This window comes from Acartia tonsa, chromosome 15 (genome assembly GCF_053477335.1).
Source record: "Acartia tonsa isolate MP-2025a chromosome 15, ASM5347733v1, whole genome shotgun sequence".
Taxonomy (NCBI): Eukaryota; Metazoa; Arthropoda; class Copepoda; order Calanoida; family Acartiidae; genus Acartia; species Acartia tonsa.
In genome coordinates, this window is record NC_137274.1 from 23,825,705 (window position 1) to 23,838,897 (window position 13,193).

At 29.8% G+C, this 13,193-nt stretch overlaps 1 protein-coding gene and 1 long non-coding RNA gene across 2 annotated transcripts; both read right to left on the reverse strand.

Annotated features, from left to right (window-relative positions):
* Positions 1-208: 208 nt before the first annotated feature.
* LOC145307024 (uncharacterized) lies at positions 209-9,629 on the reverse strand. Its single transcript, XM_080149364.1, has 5 exons — positions 9,504-9,629; positions 9,296-9,411; positions 8,433-8,495; positions 882-1,144; positions 209-539 (listed from the first exon to the last, which is right to left on the reverse strand). The coding sequence occupies exons 1-5, from the start codon at positions 9,529-9,531 to the stop codon at positions 209-211; spliced, it is 801 nt and encodes a 266-aa protein (XP_080005490.1). The 5' UTR covers positions 9,532-9,629.
* A 1,646-nt stretch (positions 9,630-11,275) lies between these two features.
* On the reverse strand, positions 11,276-12,734 carry LOC145306794 (uncharacterized). Its single transcript, XR_013875219.1, has 5 exons — positions 12,421-12,734; positions 12,044-12,094; positions 11,860-11,906; positions 11,390-11,525; positions 11,276-11,310 (listed from the first exon to the last, which is right to left on the reverse strand). It is a non-coding gene; the product is annotated as an uncharacterized LOC145306794 (long non-coding RNA).
* Positions 12,735-13,193: the final 459 nt, after the last annotated feature.

The window sequence follows — 13,193 nt, forward strand, 5'->3', positions numbered from 1 at the left end:
TTTTTTTAGGCAATATTTTTTAAAGATTTATATTCAATTGTCAGTTATTTACCTATATATATAATGTTATTTGCAAACTCATGAACACTTTAAGTAATAATTTTAACTCTATGAGGTCAGAATACACATTTTTGATATCATCTATGACTCATAATGTAAGTCAACATACATGTACATGTAAGGCCATTTATAACAAAATTTTAGAAGCTTACCACAAATCAGGTTCAACAAAAGGAAAAACTTCTTGCCAATTCAGGATTTGCAGGACCACAACTACTATGATTAGAATGAAAACAAAAAATTTGTTGTACATTCTGGACAGGATGATGTTGTTATGGTCTTCAGCCAACTTGAATGAAGGAACAGGCATGAAAACAGTTGATCGGTCAGAAAGATAAATTTGGTGTATAGCGTGTTTGTTGTACCATAGCGCCAGTGTAGGAATGGTGAACACAAACAAGCATATACAGGATGTTGAAATCAAAACACCATACTTCCAACTGAGAGTAACAACTGTGATGCTGATCAATGTAGCCAATCTTGATTAAGAACAAGATATATAAACCTTTTGTAATTTCTCCCATATCAATTTCCAATAAATATTTAAAAATGATTTTTTCTACAAATTATGCCAAAGGCCTTATTTTTGAAGATTTATGGATTAAAATGTTTTGGAAAAAATGCGCACAAAATTCAAATTGAAACATTAATATCCCAGAACATGTTTTCCAAATATATAAAGCATTTTAAATAATTGTTTATTTTCTATGCATAAATAAGATTATTTATAAATTTATCTTTGAAACACCCCATATAAGAAAGGAAAAATAGATTATTAAAGTTTTAAAAACATTTAAATACAATAAAATAAAAGATCTGACCTTGCAATGATATCAACAGAGCTTCTCACCATCAAGACAAGCTTGTCCAAGAACTTAGGCTCTCTCTTACTCACATTTATCTTGAAACTGCTAAGGCCCCACAAGATGCTGATGAAGGAGGTTGTGATACTCACTAGTTCCATTGTGTAATCATCTTCTTTCATGAATTCAAATTGTGATGGTGCAGTGTAGAATAACTTGTACAGTAGAACTCCAGACTGAAGGAAAAACTGTAAAGTTGCCTCAGTACTAATTTCATACACCTACAATTTATGAAAGTAAATGAAAAATTATCATAGGAAATAAATCATATAAAAAGTAACATTTCATTTATAGTTCTAATATTTCTTGTTTGTCTTAAAAGGACCAGTGCCATGAAAACACATTTTAATGGTCCTTAATCTTATACTCAGAGTTTTTTTTTTGTTTAGGGAGAGTGTAAAAATCTCATCATATTATCTACCTTCCACTATAATAATCAACCAAAAACGTCAACAAAAATATTGAGTATTTATGCCTTGATTATGCGGTATTTTTGGAGAGAAAACTGAAAAAACAGGGAAATTCTAAATGTTTTTATTTATTAAAATATTTCTAGGGATATTTAACTTGTCATAAATAGTTTAAACAATTTACTTACTAATAAGGATTTATTTTATGACATAAAATTGCCAATTCATGTTTTAACCCTTAATCAATTCCCACCTTATTAGATTGGGGGGGGGGGGGGGGGGGGTTCTGTCTCGGCTCCTGTTACAGATAATGATGTAAAATTTTTTTCAGGTGGTTCATGAGTATTTTAGAGAAAATTACTATTTCTAATCTAAGCGGCCTGACCGCTCCTTAGCCGCTTAATTTTAAAACAGCTGTAGATTGGCCAATTTTGAAGCTAGGATATCCAAATTTCAGGACAAACTTTTATTTTTCATAAAAAAAAATTACTTTTTCTGATCATTGCCGAAAAACAGCAAATAACAGAAACCGCCATTTTTGGCGGTAATTGCTGTAAAACGTCAGTTAGCGGCACCAATTAATATTTGCATCTGTTTATTGTTGCTCAAGGAATTACCAAAAAAATTTATAGATCTCTAGCTGTAATAGAAGCCACGCTATTCAGGATATATGTCTATAGTAAAAGCTGGACAAAAATTGGTCATAAAGTCGGTCAGGGAGCAGTCAAATGGTCATAACACCACTTTTTCCAGATCATTGATATCTAAGTATTCACCAAAAGACATCTCTATCTTATACACAAAAGTCATAATATAGAAATTGAGATTTATTTAGAATTTTTTCTAATTTTTTTGTGCTACCCAACTGACTTTGACCGGACACCATGACCCACATAGACCAGATATCCTGATAAAATCAACTCTTGCTGACTAAACTTAAAAAGTCATGAAGTCACAGCTCTCCATCTTACATACAAAAAAAATGAAATTAAAAAAACTAGAGGAGGGGGCTCTTAGAGCCCTCCCCCCCTAATCTGTAAGGGTTAATAACATAGTAATTAAATGGGTATTATAGACATTATCATTAGTAAAAATTAGTTATTTTATTTCATCTATCAAAGTTATTAAATAATTCATTCTTTACAATATATCTTGAATCAACATTCAAACTATTCTGATTCAGAATTGAACAATGAGAAATCTTAAATTTTTAAATTTCAGAAAAAAAATTTCACAAAGTGACTTATTCCAATATAAATGAATAATCTTTATTTAATTAAAATTAAAAGAATGAAAACTATACACATAAAAGATATATACTTTTTAAAAAATATTTAAAAAAATTACTTTCAATAATCTTATTTTATATCATACTTGTATATATGACAAAAATAAATTTTATGTATTGCATAATACATTTAATTGCTTCTTACAATTTTTATTTGTTTTAAATGGGTAATAGATCATAAACATGTTTATGTTATTTCATTGATTATTGTAAAGAATTATTTTTTAACCCTTACAGATCGGGGGGATGGCATATTGACCCTGACCCCTCTAGTTTTTGCAATGTCATTTTTTTGTAGGTGAGATAGAGAGTTGTGACTTCATGACTTAAGTTTAGTAATATGTCGGCAAGAGTTAATCTTATAAGGATATCTGGTCTATGTCAGTTGTAGCTCCGGTCAAAGTCCGTTAAGTAGCACCAAATTTAGAAAAAACTCTAAATAAATCTTAATTTCTTCATTATGACTTTTGTGTATAAGATAGAGACCTAAATGTCTTTTGGTGAATACTGAGACCAATGGACATCTGAGAATAGTGGTGTTATGACCGTTTGACCGCTTCCTGGCTGATTTTATGTCCAATTTAATATGTCCTGCTCTGGGGCATCCAAGCTTTTTTTTTGGGGGGGGGTAAAAATTTTTTAAGGAAGGGTAATTCGTTTTGGGGGGGGGGCAAATTTTTTTTACCCCCCCCCAAAATTTGTACCCCGGGGGTAAAATTGCTTGGGGGGGGGTAATTACCCCCCCTGAAATCTGTTGGCAGAGGTAAATTTAGCTTACCCCCCCCAAAATTTACCCCCGGGGTAAAATTTTTTTGGGGGTAATTTAAATTTCTTTAAATATATAGTATTAAAAATGCGCGCGAAGCGCACAAAATTTTTTTTTATTAGAGATTTTTTATTTTTTGGGGGGGTATTTACCCCCCCAAAATTGTTTGGGGGGGTAAATAACCCCTCCTAAATGGTTGGGGGTGCCAACGACATCCCCAGTGTAGGGGTAAATTTAAAATGGGGGGGGGTAATTGCCCCATTACCCCCCCCCCTTGGACGTCTATGGTCCTGCTTTTAATATGGACTTTAATAGCTAGAGACCTAAAAAATTTTGTAGTACATCCTAGAGCAATGATAAACCTCCCTGAGTAGTAAGGTCATGACTGTTTAACCACTTCTTGACTGTTTTTTGACCGATTTTTATTTCCTACCTGTAATTTTGCCAGTTGTAAGCTGCCAGCTGCCAAAATTAAAAAAGGCTATATACCTACCAAATTTTTTATGTAGTCTTTTATTGTTATCAGAAACAGATAAAATATTATTTGGCGCTGCCAACCGCTGTTTTACCGCCATAACCACCAAAAATGCTGTTTTTTGGCAATGGTTGCTATGACTAGAAAAAGTAATTTTCTCTAAATATGCACATGAATTACCAGAAAAAATTTTTATGTCTCTAACTGCAACAGGAGCCGAGAAAGAGCCCCTCACCTGATCTTTTAAGGTGGGAATGGGGGCCTGATCTGTAAGGGTTAATGAATTTTTATAGATGAAATCAAAAGGTATAATTTTACCCTATACTAAAATACAATATTTATGAAAACAAAAACTCTAAATGCTAAGAATTTTACTCCAAAATAAAAAAAAATTTCTCAATCCATGGCAAAACAAAATCTTTAAAATCCCCCAATAAAGTTATTTTGGGGCCTTATCATATATTTAGCTCTGCAGTATGAATTTACTGGTGGAATAGTATATATTTGATAAACCATTTAAAGAGATCACGAATTATATTTTTAAGAATTCATTTTTCTTTTCCTTTCCTTATTTCTAAAGTAATTTTATAGAATAATTTAGTTAGTTCCACTAAGTTAGATAGAAATTAGTTAAAAATGATCAATTCCACACTAACTTAATGTTAAAGTCTGTGCACTAATAAACTAAGAGAAATAATTCTTTTCTACGCTTGCAGATAAAAACAAAAATATTAATACTGAAGTAATATTTAGGTAATAAACCTCTAATAATATTTGCCTTAAAACTTTCTTTAAAATGTAATGACATAATTGCATATATTTTGTAGAATGATTAACCAAATTCTGATAAGTTTGTGTTGGTATAAAGACAAAATGTTTGTCACATATATTACTTTTTAGATGGCAATTTTAAAAACTTAGATTGCTTTATCTATTTTGAATACTAATCACTGCAAATGTTTGAATTTAATGCATTTCTTATTCAGTTTATCAAAAAATGTTAATGTTGTTTGCGGTAATCTTATGATCAAAAAATTTGAAAATTCTTAACCTAACTTAATATTTGTCATTTCTTTAAGGCAATATTTTAAAGAATTTATCTTCAATTGTCAGTATCTACCTATATATATAAATTTACATTCAAATTCATGAAATTTTTGTTTTTTATAGTAATGAGATGTAGACAGACTTACACAAGTTAATGATAGAGTAGATTCAATATTTAATTCAAAATACAAACAGATTTTTAAGTATTTATTTATATTGGATTAAATGCAGTTTTTGGGTAAATAAGATTAAATATGTATACTTTATTTAGCAATGGTTATATGGTTAAATATATTAATAATTCAAACTATTGATTATTTAAGCTGGAAAGTTCTGAAGTAGCGGGATGTCTGTTTGTATGTCAGGACACCAAAGCAGTAGGATGGCTGTCTGTTTAATTAATACAAATGTATTAATTAACTATGCACTTTGAAGTAGCAGGATGACTGTCTGTCTAATTAATACAAAGGTATTAATTAGTTGTATAACTCTGAAGTAGCAGGATGACTGTCTGCCTAATTAATACAAAGGTATTAATTAGCTGTATAACTCTGAAGTAGCAGGATGACTGTCTGTCTAATTAATACAAAGGTAATAATTAGCTGTATAACTCTGAAGTAGCAGGATGACTGTCTGTCTAATTAATACAAAGGTATTAATTAGCTGTATAACTCTGAAGTAACAGGATGACTGTCTGTCTAATTAATACAAAGGTATTAATTAGCTGTATAACTCTGAAGTAGCAGGATGACTGTCTGTCTAATTAATACAAAGGTATTAATTAGCTGTATAACTCTGAAGAGGTGGAATATTTGTCAGTGTTGAACTAGTTGAAGTAGTAGGATGTCTGTAGGTAGCTGAATTGGTCTAAGTAAGACTCAACCCCAAACCAGAAGTGTTCTGTGTGTGGACTCTCAATTGCAACTCACTACTCATATAAATGTTCTCTTAAATATTCTCTTAACTTTTTCCAGAGCAAATTCCAGAGCAATAGAGAGTAAATGATGTTTTTACTTTTAAGCCAAAAACTTAAAACTTAATATATTAATTATACTACATTTTCCCCCTCCTGACGCCGTCAAGGCTTCACTATTCTGAATCTACATCAGCACTTGGCACAGCAGCCATCACCGCATTATCTACAACTTAATACAAACTTACAAACTTAATATATTAATTATACTACAGTAAAGTCGCTGATTTTTTTCGTGAAATCTAATGTTTATTGACAAGTACATCTATTTGTGAATTAGTTTTATTCAAATTATTATTTTTTATATGATTTTTTTATTGTTTTTTTATGCCCTATTATGACCCGGTTCGGCTAGGCCATAAATACCTGACAGTTTTAATTACCGGTTTTTATTACCCGGTTTTAACTTTTCAACCAATAAAAATAACAGTTTACGTCATAAGTAAGGGTTTGAGCCACCCTAATAACCCTAGTAATCTCTGTATGTGTCACCCGATAGTTTTATGCTCTTTTTCTGAAATGTATCATCCAATTTTTTTATGTTCTTTTTTTGTGTATGTCGGGTTTTAAAACTTCGACAAATGGGCTTTTTTACCCAAAACGGCGGCCGAAACCAGCCAAAACACTAAAATTGAAATAAATTGCTTTGTATATTACTTGTAGCTCTATAGATTACATGAGGTTGTGTAGTTTTCAATTACGGATCGTATCAAACTTCTAAAAAGTGTTCATCTCACTTTGGGCGTTCAAAAATTACATTTTTAAATTTTTGGTTGAAATAACCGGGTTTTTACTACAAAACTGGGTTTTAATGCCGGCGGAAACCACCCAAAATAGGTCAAAATACCTGTTGTGCATTTATGGCCAGGCTGAACCGGTTTTTTTGCAACTTTCCTGTGCACACCACTAGAGCAAAACAAAAAAATACGTTTTCCATTTTTACCATTATAAAGCTTCCCTGAGATTTTCAGCTCGATCAGCCCATAAAAGTGGCGCTCGACACTAATGGGTTAAAGTACACTGTGAGATAATTGTGCATGCATTATTGATAAATGACTATTCCAGATTATTTGAAGCCTTCTTTTTTCAGTTTAAATTTTGTGCAACATATGTTACACCATTTGGCCATTAGAAGCCTTAAAAGTTTGTAGATTTTCAAAAATATTTCAAGGTGAATTGTAGTTGACCCTTTTGCTGTAATCATAATTCTAAGTTTTCAAAATCACTCAGGACAGTTGATAGCTCCCCCTTAAAGGAAGCCTGCAAGAAATACCATGCTTTAACTGCTGAAAGACTGCCACAAGTAGACCCAATTCCACAAATTTGAAGCCTTCAGCTTCAATAACAAAAAAGTTCTAGGCATTTCAAAATGATAATTTATGTAAAATGAAACTTTTGAAAGATTTTCATTGCTCTTGTTAGAAATTTAGTAATTAAACTACTCAGCCTAGACACAAAATTATAACCTTATCTTTGTCAGAAACTTAGATTGCAGGTAACTGATTACATTTTTACAATAATTACATTACATTTTTCATAATCAAAATCTCTGAAAAAAGTTTTTTTAAATTTCATTTGTAAACAAAAAATCATAGTCAAAACAAATGAAAATAATACAAGCTCGGCTGTGATTGGCTGTTGAGCTGATTCAGCCTTCTGATTGGTTGGAAATACTATAGTCTCAGTACAACGCAAGTTAAACTTAACTTTTTTTTAATGATTTTAACTATAAAAATGGGTATTTTTATTGTAAAAATACAATTAGTTTCTGGCAACCTAAATTTTGACAACAATAAGCTTATAATTTTGTTTCTAGGCCACATAGTTTAATTTCAAAATTTCAAACATGAGCAATGGAAATCTGGGGGTATTAAGTCTACTTGTGGCAGTCTTTTAGCAGTTAATGCGTGGTATTTCTTGCAGGCTTCCTTTAACTTCCATAATCCATTTAATTTGTACTAAAAATGACTTTTCCATCGCAAAATAAAAAAAGAACTCAGTTATTTGGTGGCCTCTTCATATTTTTAGCTCTACAGTATGATTCTAAAAGTGTCAGGTATATTTTGATATATCTTTTAAAAATAGGTTAAAAAAAAGTTTAGATTTGAAAATGATTTACTTTTGAATCAATTTGGATAGGTTTTAAGATATGTATAATAAAACACCAAAACATTTCAAGGAAATAAATCATTTTTTTAAGTTTGATTAATTTTTAAATGGGAAGTATTTCAGATTTAATTCTTAAAAAAGTACTCTTAAAAACATTAATCTGTGACATACATCAACTTTTTTCTAGCTTCTTGATTACTTTAGTTGCTAAACAAGGAATGTCAAATAGTTTTAAATTTAGGCTAATTATAAAGGCAAATAATTAAAGAAGAAATATCAAAAAAATAAAGAAATTATATTACACCAAAGTCAAGAGATTATATTTTAATTTTATTTAGAACTGATAGAATTCTATTACTTGGATTGCTAATCTCCTATTTAGAATTAATTGGTTCACTAGAAATAATTTTATAAATTTTTATTCTTAGCTTCAAATCTCACTTTTCTTTCTTGATATCTTTTCTTCTGGTCATCATCATGTGGATTCAAGAAACAACAAAATCCCTTAACAATTAAGTATTTTTAGAATAAAACAAGGATGACAACATCCATAAAAGCAAAGCTTTAAAATGGGAGGACAAACAAACATTTGATACTTGTAGAGTGTCAGAACTGAATAATCAGAATATAAAAATATTAAAGTAATATATTTAACCAAAATGAAGAGTTTGCAAATTATCCACATAATTTATTTATTTTAATTATTGTTTTTCTCTTATATTTAATTTATTCATAGATAATAATATTTTTTTTAAATATCAAAAAGGATTGTAATAAAAGTAAGTAAATTTGTTGAAAAATTTCGTAAGTACAGTTTATTGGTTCAGCTGTTTGTGAGTCATTAGGAACACAAAGACAGACAGTCATCCTGTTACCTTTATGCAGTAAGACCCTCAAATAAGTATCTTTTAAGGTTTAGAGCCCTCATTTCCTCATCAAAACTAACATATATCCGTGTTCTCTGTACATTTCCACACAAGCATAAATAAAAATTGTTTATATCAAGTTATGATATATGCACGGCTGAAATGTAAACAATTTTTACAACATGTATTGAATTTGATTGCACTGGGCCAAAGCAAAAACTTAATCTGTTGATGTACTTTCATGATTATTTTGTATGGATGCAAAATTTACATATGTTTTCTAGTTATAAAAGTTCAGCCAAAAGTTCAAAATTCTGGCAGCCAGTCAAAATGAGCACCATGTTACAAAAAGTTTTTAACTTTTAACCTAAATTTTTTATCACCCTAATAGATACTTTTTTGGGGGTCTTGCTAAATAAATACAATCCATTTTTACACCTTGTACACCATCACTGGCTGATAAGCAAATGCCATCACAAGCTTCTTGACATCCCAAGTTTTTTCCAACACAAGGTCCAGTATTAGTGATATGCCTGGTAGAAGTAGTATGATCACTGAAAATAAATACAGGTCAATATATTGTCAAATAAAGTTTAAACTTGGACAATTATACTTCATAAATAAATGTGCCCAATTTATCTAGCACCTGATGCAATAAACCCAATGGAATTCATCTGTTTTTGTCCAAACTTTGTATATCTGTATGTGTAGTTGGCTACATCTGTATGTCAAGTGAAAAATCAAGATAATTAAGAAATTTAATCTGGTTGTGTCACTTTATTTTAATCAAAATATTTGCCCCTGCATTTTTCTTAGGTTTTATTTATTTAGGGTTTTATCTAAATACAAAATTTTAAAGTATAAGTATAAATTGACTATAGTCAGTATCAATATAAACTTTACTTTATCATAGTACTAGCGGCTTCGCCCCTAGCCTCTAGGGACTTTGCCCCAAGAGGTTTAATCAAACCAATTTTTCGTATTTTAGATTTAAAAGAAAAATATAAAAAAATTTTGGTGGGGGGGGGCAATTTTTTTTTTTTTTTTGGGGGGGGGGGGTAGTCGACATCACTATTTTAATTTTGATATTAAAAAGAAAATTTTTTTTTTTTTTTGGGGGGGGTATTTTTCATTTTTTGGGGGGGTTGGGGGTGTCCCACCCCCCAAGAATATAGCTTAAAACCATCACAGGACCAGTAGGTATAATCCCTGAATAGTAGAGCCCAATTGGTTCAGCGGTTACTGAGATCTTAAGCTTCAGACAGACAGACAGACAGACAGACGGACAGACATCATTCTACTTTGTATTATAGATTATATATATAAGTTTTGGGTTAAGTTTAGGCTATTTTTATGTCATTTACTACCCCCATTTAATAGAAGACTTTAGATGCTAGGAGTGCAGCTGCTGGTGTACATATATGGAAATTGTTGTTCATTCTACAGGGTGTTTCAAGAGAAATGTCTTTTGCAAATAATTATGCATAGAAGATAAAACAATTATATAAAAGTATTTGGAAAACCTGTTCTGGTACATTTATGTTTCAAATATTTAAAAATGATTATTTCAACAAATTATGCCTTAAAAACCGGTTTTTGCAAAGGCCTTATTTTTGAAGATTTATGGATTTAAAGGTTGTGCAAAAAATGTGCACATTTTTAAAATTCAAATTGCGCAGCTTGTGTTTATAGTACAAAAATGTTATGAATACCGTTAGAATTGTCAAAAGCTTTAGTATTTGGATACATAAAAACCATTCCTGTGCTACATATAGTGTAGGAGCTACGTGGTAAACTGTTTCAACTTTCCAAAAACTTATCAACCTTTTTATCACATTTTTCAACGTAGCTCCTAATTACAAATAGCACAAAAATAGTACTTATATTTGAAAAATTTAGAGTTCATGACAATTCTAACAATATGTATAACCTTTTTCTACTAAAAATACAAGCTTCACAATTGGAATTTTGAAAATGTGTGTATTTTTTGCTCAACCTTTAAATTTGTAAATCTTCAAAATTAAGCACTTTGCAAAAACCAGTTTTTAGGCATAATATGTCGAAATAATAAACGTAGATGAACCAGAACAGGTTTTCCAAATATATAAATCATTTTATATAATTGTTTTATTTTCTGTGCATAATTCAGTTTTTAAAAAAGACATTTATCTTAATACAAGTGCATAACATTGAGATGGGTTTTAAAAAAGGTTGAGAAACAAAAAATATAATATTTTAAAACACTGTAGGACAGTTCAGATATATTGTTATTTTTGTGTCATAATTCTGGACATCAAGGGGTTTGGAAAAGATTGTTTCTTTAAAAGGTGGCAGAGACGTAAACAATGAGTTTGATGATCTTTTTTAATAGTAATATAAAATTAAAAAGAAGAAAGATGTAATTAAACTTTTTGATTGTTTCCTGTGTTCTGAATATACTCTTCAAATTCATTCTAAAATAAAAATGAGAAAAGAATCAAAAATACAGAATACCAAAATAAAATCAAATATAAAACTTATTCTAAATTTTACCCAGTTAAAATCTGAGTTTGACCAGTACTGGATGAGAACTTTTAGGTCACTGATGAAATCCCAGGCTGGCAAACACACATCAAGAATCAAGAACAACAAATTAGCCATTACAAAAACTTGACTTGTCTTCATGAAACTAGAAATAAATTCCAAATTGAAGTCCATCATCCATTTTAAAAAGAAAAAGTATAAGAAATTTAACTAGGCATTATCCAAAATAGTTTTAAACCTTCCAAGGATCAATGAAGAGTTTTACTGTAAAGAAGAACCATATTGTTTCAGCAGTTAGCAAAATCATTTGCTACAAACACACATATACATACATTATATTGCTTTTACATGAGGATAAATTAGTAAATACTTAAGATTTAAAGAAAATTGTTGTTGTAAAAAATATTTTGTGAAATAATACATATGACATAAAATTGATAAAGTGATACTTTGATCTAAGTGAATTAGACATTATTTACCTAGTGCATTTTACTAAACATCCCTTTTTCAAAACATTTTCCTGATCCTAAAATATAAATTGATTAGGCAGAGAAGGATCTGTTAAAGACATTTCTTTGGTGAGATCAACCTAATAATTCGTTAAGGAAATATTCTACTCATTATTATTTCTGTTTTATTCTAAAGAATAAAAGTTGAGCTAACCTCTTTATCACTGTTCACTGTCTCAGACTGACATGGAGATTTGTTTCTTTCCTTTATATATAAAATATTATCTAATATGAATAGCCTTTTTATACTTTACTGTTCAACGACTTTTTTTTAACAATGCTTAATGCTTGCTCAAAATCAATATGAATATCTTATTTTCTAAATGAATTTTTATAGTATTTCTCTTAGAGTATTGTAGTCTATGAGCAAATAATAATAAATATATGAAATAAAAATAACTTGTTCAGCAAGTTTTTTCCTATTTAAAATGGCTTATCTTGCCTTGTGAACTAAATATAAAACTATAGAATGTGCCTAAAACTTTTTTTGATTATTGTGAACTTATAATTGAAAGTATTAATATAATGTACCTGATGAGTTGTGTACTTCAGAATTGACAAGTGAAATATAAGAAATATCTGGAGAAGGATCTGTTGAAAAATTTCTTCTGGTGAGAACAACCTAATTCATCCAAAATAAATAATCTAAACCTTGAATAGAATGAGGAAAAAGAATTTTTAAAAATGCTAACCCAACCAAAATTTTGAATATTTTCTTCCTTGTTGTTGTATAAATTCTTACCATTGTTGAAAAGTTTGACCGCCAATTGTCATCTGCTAACCCTTCCCCCCCCCCCTTTCCTTTACAATAAATAATTCAGTTGTACATAAACTCTCAAACAATTAGGTACACCATTTTTCAAAGCATTTGGATTTTATTTTGTTTTCAAAAATTCCTTTTTTCAAAGTACTTAATATTTTTAACCTGTTTTTTGTTAAACTTATATTAATTTAAACTAGGATGAAGCTTTTTGTTTCCTTAAGAATTTTTGCAAATATGGTTATTATTTTTACAATTGAGAAGGCTTGAATAAAGCGGAATATATTTTCTACAAAGAAGTGTGTTCATACTGTGTAGTTAGCTCTAGCCGCGCATTTTTTGAGAAAAAGATAAAAAAAAATTATTGAAACTTCAATTGTCAATTCTTAAAAATATGAGCTTGTGGTCCAATCATGGTTATAAGGGATTCCACCAATTAAAATTACTTCTTAAAAACTTAAATATTATTAATTACTTTAAAGTTGTATGATAAAACTTTAAGCTTAGAAAAAATTGCTATTTCTTAAAGAAAGCAATTTTGTTC

What these genes read in the sequence shown, in the direction of transcription:
- LOC145307024 (XM_080149364.1), bottom strand. Translation starts at nt 9,531, where the DNA reads ATGAATTCCATTGGGTTTATTGCATCAG. An exon ending in AGCCAGTGATGGTGTACAAG is followed by an intron (nt 8,496 to 9,295) that starts GTGTAAAAATGG and finishes TTAATTGTTAAG; the next exon opens with GGATTTTGTTGTTTCTTGAA. An exon ending in AAAGATATCAAGAAAGAAAA is followed by an intron (nt 1,145 to 8,432) that starts GTGAGATTTGAA and finishes CATAAATTGTAG; the next exon opens with GTGTATGAAATTAGTACTGA.